Source organism: Ambystoma mexicanum, chromosome 5q, assembly GCF_040938575.1.
Source record: "Ambystoma mexicanum isolate Mex_15411 chromosome 5q, UKY_AmexF1_1, whole genome shotgun sequence".
In the NCBI taxonomy this organism is placed as follows: Eukaryota; Metazoa; Chordata; class Amphibia; order Caudata; family Ambystomatidae; genus Ambystoma; species Ambystoma mexicanum.
Genome location: NC_090933.1, coordinates 574,360,799 through 574,366,798, shown reverse-complemented (window position 1 = coordinate 574,366,798; position 6,000 = coordinate 574,360,799). Strand labels below are relative to the sequence as shown.

Genomic DNA, 6,000 nt, shown 5'->3' with positions numbered 1-6,000 from the left:
TTGCTAGAATACCTGGAGAAGAATAACCTTGAACTTAACAAAAACAAAACCAAGATTATGGCATTTGAAATAACAATCAGGACATCTTATAAAGGAAAATGGTACGTGGAGGATGACAAAATAGAAAACGTGAAGAGCTTCAAATATTTAGGACTCCCGTTAAGCAACAGCATCATTGAATTTCCAATGCAGGAGTCCCGAACAGCCAAAATAAAATCAGTGGCGTTTCAGGCAAAGGTGGTAGACAGGAAGTTTGGAAGATACTCTCTGATCCAGTGCTGTCCTTCTTGAAGGCCAAGGTGGTCCCATGCATAACCTATGGAACCAAAGATATGCCCCAAATCCCGAGCCAGCTTTGGGATAGACTCGAAGGAGTATTTTGGAGGAAAGTGCTTGGGCTTCCACAATCAGCACGGACCTATTATGCCTAATTTCCTTGAAGGTGATCATGATAAGGGATACCATGATGCTCTTCAGGAAAATGATCATGAAACCCACAGCAAAAATCTTTGAGATCTTAAACAACAAACTGTCCAGTAGTAATAATAAAATACTGACAACTTGGGCTGAAAGCTGTTCAAACCTCCTCGAACGGCTAGCGCTGATGAGGGAAACACTTATACGAAAACCAGTGAAGGTGGTGAAAAATAAGATGGAACTCGACTGGATAAGAATGCAAGAAATAGCAGCGTCTTACAAACTAACCAACAATGCATTTTTCCAGCTAATGAAAATCAACGAGGTGAGAGGCTACTTAAAAAAAAGTTCCAGACAGGCAACTGGGTCGCACTTCCTTGAGAATCAGAATGAACCTACTAAGGACTAGCGAGATTTTGGCCATCAGAGGAGAATCACCCTTGAATGAATGCTAGTTCTGCAACTCCAAACAGGTTGACTCCATCCGACACCTGCTGCTGGTATGTAGTGGAACCCAAGGGGCTTGGGAAACCCACTTAATGACATTTCTGGGAAAAACAAGCACAGTACATGAAGAGCAGTGGTGGATACGACTGATGAGCGGTGAACAATCAACCTGGGCAGTGGTACTATTCTTCAAACAAATTGGCCTTGTACAAGAGACCAAAAAGGTCGGAAGTGGCACTTGATCACGACTATGGACTATGATCACTCAGAGCTGCGTGGCACCAGGACATTGGACATATTGTAAATGGATGCGTAGACAAGTTTGGCTTTATAAAAATTGTATTAAAATTAAATCAAATAAAATAACATTTTTAAAAAAATATGTTTCTTGTTTCAGAATGACTAAACATGTTAATCTTAGCTGCCGGTTGAAGTAAAGATGATTTCATGCATACTACTCGCCTCTGTGTCTATTAATAGAATCTAAACCCCCACTCCCGCTGGCGAGGGAGGCTGGCCATTGCACACACCTGTTGCACGTTTAAAAATATCCATTCCTCATGCAGCCGATTTACACCACGTTACGTTTTTAATACTGTCAGTCTGGCGGAAAGGCGAAAGTATGCTAATGGCAATTAGTGAAATGAGTAGAGGCAGAAAAGGAGCACGCTTGGGCTGAAGTTCTGTGTGTCCACGCAATCATCATCACATTGGATTTGAAAATTGCACTTTAGGTTAATCTGGGACACGTAAGAGACATTACCACACAACAACAAAAAAATATATATACATGCTGCAAGTCGCATCCCCAGAGCAAAGCACCATTTGTTTTCCCTGCACAACTACAATGCGCTCTGCCCAATTTAAAAAATGAAACATGTTTAATAACGCAGTGTGCTGTTCGCATGGTAGTAAAAGGCAATGGGAGTTTTTCGAAACTGCAGTTGTGTAAGATTTGCAGTTGAAGTTCGAAATCGGCGGGCATAAAAAAAGATAGAAATTTAAAACGAGTTTTCATCCCACTCTCGTCATCGGCTATAGCAGTGCCGGGCCTTCGGGTTAAGCGCAGTTAATAAACAGACATCCATCCCGCCGTCCTTATCGCAGGCAGGAAATCCATGCCTTGCTTTTCATTCACCCTCTAACGCCGGCTGCTGTTCTCTATGAGTTACCCGGTGGTAATGAGGGAATGGCAGACAGCTGTGCGGACCTGATTGATGCTTTGGATTGGTCATGAATAAACACGAGTCCGCTCCAGAGAGCTGGACCCCGCAAGGGAACATCTGTTCGGGCTTTACGCGAATGCACACGGTGCGAGTTAAAGGAACGGTGATCGCATGAGCATGCCCGGACTGTGCATTCCGTGCACAGTACAGTGCGTTTGGAGCGCAGGCAACGTCTTATTAGCAACCCCACACCGCTTTCCCCGAGCGTGCAAAGCTAACGTGAACACTGCACACATGATGTGCTTCTGGGTAAGTGTTGGTTCGCTAAGTTACATGTATATGGTACTGTCTACTACATAAAACGTGCAATGATAAACAGTCCCTCAACATTTGAACTACATGTGCACTGCAGAGGGTGGTGCGTTCCCGGGGAGTTATATGAATCAGTTAAGTGTATAAAGTGGCCGGTGGTAGGCAGAACAGCCCCACCCTCTAACTATGCACATATTTGAACAGTTGAATTGAGTATGTAGCTATGTGGGTTTGTTATTGATATTCGGGGTGCATTTCATGTAACTGCCCAATGCGTACAAAGGGCAGTGATGGGTAGATCAGAGGCATCCTTCAACCTCGAGGATACAATGTATAGGGTGGCCAGAAGTCCAGGTTTTCCGGGGACAGTCCAGGGAAATCGCCCTCCATACCAGGGTCCTGGGAGTTTTTTCATTTTATAAACCCCGTCCCGGGATTGGAAGGGTGGGTGGCTATGGTCCCGGTTTTTGCCAGGACCAGATTTCAAAATCCCAAAATCTGGCCTGGCGCGACTCTTCTTGCGCGTGAATGGGGGAGTGAATGTTTTGCACGCCCCCATTTCCTCCCTCTTTCCCTCCCCGGCCACTCTACTCCAATGAAAGGAGTGTACCTGTGTTTACACACCCCTCACACCCCCAATACAGGCCAGCGACATAGAAGTAGGACTATGGTGTTTTTGTGTTTACTTTAGTCCTACTTCCATGTCTATGGGCTGCCCCTTCTTTTTTTCTTATTTTTTTAATCTGGTCACCCTAACAATGTAGCATCTACTGTAGAGTGAAGTATGAGGCCATGCATATATTCAGGGAGGGTGTTGTGATCTTTCATGGTTTTCAGTTGAAATGGCCTCCCACGCCTTGGTTGCCACCCCACTATCTTCTCCCCGTGACCCTGGCAAATAAAACAGCCTTCCTTACGGAATTATTAAGAAGTTCAAGGTCAACAAGGAAACACTGGCAGCCTTTCTTGGTTCTGCAGTACAGAGGGCAATAGCATGCCATCTGTACACCACACACTCCATTGCCTTAATGTGGATCTTATCACATGCGACTCCTTTTGGGGCTTTGGGCAGACCTGTGCTGGTAAAGCCAGATGTGTTCTTATGATCATGTCCATCTACGGGACATGCAATCCAGGGAGGAAGACGTCACAATGATGTGAGCCTGCGAAACGACGTGTTCATTGTGTAATCAGATATGTGCAACAGTTAAAACTGTTTGTGTCCCCAAAAAGTCCCTGTTGGCAAGTAGCCAGTGGTACATGCGACTCTGGGCATTCACACTGTAAACTTATCCTGTATGCTGCCCGCCTGCCCCCACCTTGGGTTAAATACAGATTCCCTGGGGGGCTATAACCCCGCTGTGCTCGGAAACCGCTCAATGCGCACAAGAGATAGCGGCAGGGCGCTAGCTACCGTATAGAGCATGTGTTCATCCCTGTGGAGTCCGGCGAATACTGTGATACGGGGCTAGGGCCGTGGGGCTTCTCTCGCGTGGTTCGTTGGCGCGTGAATGTTATCTGTGGAGCACGAGTCCGCGTGGAAGAAGTCTGCGCAGTTGGGTGTCTGTGGGGGGATAAATGGTAAGCGAGGTTTGCGCGTGTGAGGCAGACGGGGGCACGGATCAGGTTTGGAGGCAGATCAGGGAGAGGGGGAAATCGAGTCAGAGTGAGTGGAAGGGGCAGGCAGGGAGGAAGGGGGAGGGTGGCAGACATCCAGTGCAGGGGCCAGAGAGGGAAGAGGTGGGAGTGATGCTGGTCCAGCCTGCAAAGAGGATCTAACACTTCTGCGCGCCCCCAGCTCTCCAGAGGTACCGGTGCTGTGCGCAGAGCTCCAGGCAGTTCCCGTGGCAGGGGCTCTTCATCCTCTCCTCAGGAGGGAAGCATTGACTGGGACAGAAAGTCCTGCCAACCTGACACATCCGAGACTTCAAGAGAGGTAATTTCTTTGCAAACGTAAGAGCATTTTATACTGCAGACCCGGCCGGAAGACGGCGTGTTAGCGCTATATCAACAAACGAACACGAACAGCAGAGCATTTTACAAATGGTAGCCCTAATTCAAACGAAAGGGGTACACCTGTTCTTTGGGGTGGAACACACATGACGCTACCCGAGCAGTGTTGTGGACAGGGAGATAGGTTCGGAAAATTCCCTTTTCTGGTTTTTGGTAAATGCGCGATATTGTATTTGATCCACACACGGTTTCTGGGCGCTTGATATGTCTAATGAATGTCCAGAACGGTCTCGCGCTGCATTGTGTAACTTTGTTTACCTGGGAGAATGTTGCAAGCGCCTAATGACCCACGTGTCATCCCTCGCGTTTGGGGCACAGAGAGAGAGACAACAGGTGGACACGCTCCAAAGCCGCATGTCTTGTGCACGGTTTAGAACAGTCAACCCTGAAAGAGGAACGCAGCGGGAGATTAGCGCACGGGTTGTAAAGAGCCTGCAGCCCCCAAAACAAAGTACCACTAGGAAAAGGTGGCCAGAGTGGTCTAACGCCCCTACCGCGAGGCTTCTGTTCGAGTTCGTGCCCATGTGTTCGAATGCCCCCAGGCTTGCTCCACCCACCCATCGTCCGTCTTTTGCCGAACAAAATGGGCACTACTGACTTGGGGGACAATACATATTTGCCATCTGTGTGTAGCTACACGCGACTCAGCAGGAGGGCAGCGCGTGTTGCACGTCCCTATACGGTCACCTTCTTTTAAAAATACAGCTATTTGGAGCTTAAATGTTCAGCCACAGAGCCCAGATAGTGTCCTTACATTTAACTTCCGACACAGCGCGCCTTCGATGCCATGCAGGTTGGGTTGGAGAGATCCCCGCAGGCACTTTGCCCACCTGCACAGCTGGATTGTTCTCTGATCGTTCCCCTGTGAGGTCCCTAGCGGCAGGATTGATGTCTCTCCACTCCCCCTCCCTTGCCTTTCCTCTGCAGGGCCCTCGTGTGTCCCACGGAAGAAGGACAGACGGACGCGTGGGGCATGCAGTCCCCAGTGCAGATCTTCAGGGAGAAGGAGGAGGCGTCGAGGGCGGGGCGGTCCGAGCCCACCTGCTGCACCCCTGCCAACTCCAGCGCCTGGCTCCCCGGCTGGCACGACTACTACGGCATGAACGGCAGCGAAGAGCCCGGGGAGCTTGCCCACCACCTGGACAACCACACCATCATCTCGCCCACTATCCCCATCATCATCACCGCCGTCTACTCCATGGTATTCGTGGTGGGCCTGGTGGGCAACTCGCTCGTGATGTTTGTCATCATCAGGTAAGACTTAAGGCACGTACTGTTTTATCTTGTGCCTCACGCGCCTGCCCTTTGCCCTCCCACTACAGTGAGTGTGTTCCCGCGGGACAGGATCTGAGCCACGCCGCGCGCAGCTCTGCTTCCTGCCGCGGACCCAATGGGCAGGACAGCAGTTTATGAAGTTAATTGCTATCACCGCTAGTAGAGTGCCCAAGGGGATGCGTGTGGGCAGAACGCAGGGCGCACAACTGTTATGATATGCTCCTCATAGTGAAGGCGCAGCGCCATCTACAGGCCGCGCACGTGTATTTACTGTGTGGACTGTCCATTTGTGTATGACAGCTGAATGAAGGGGCAGCAAAGAACGCTGTTAAGCCGTTGAGGCGAAGTGGCATATGTTTTTTATTTTTTT

The 6,000-nt window shown here is 49.2% G+C and overlaps 1 protein-coding gene across 1 annotated transcript in view; it reads left to right on the top strand.

Annotated features, from left to right (window-relative positions):
- The first annotated feature begins 3,757 nt into the window (after nucleotides 1–3,757).
- The window catches only part of OPRK1 (opioid receptor kappa 1), a 312,784-nt gene continuing 310,541 nt past the window's right edge, over nucleotides 3,758–6,000 (top strand). Inside the window, exons 1-2 of the mRNA XM_069621046.1 lie at nucleotides 3,758–4,278; nucleotides 5,283–5,609. Of these exons, the coding sequence (XP_069477147.1) occupies nucleotides 5,329–5,609 (281 nt within the window). The 5' untranslated portion in view covers nucleotides 3,758–4,278; nucleotides 5,283–5,328. The remainder of the gene's footprint in view (nucleotides 4,279–5,282; nucleotides 5,610–6,000) is intronic.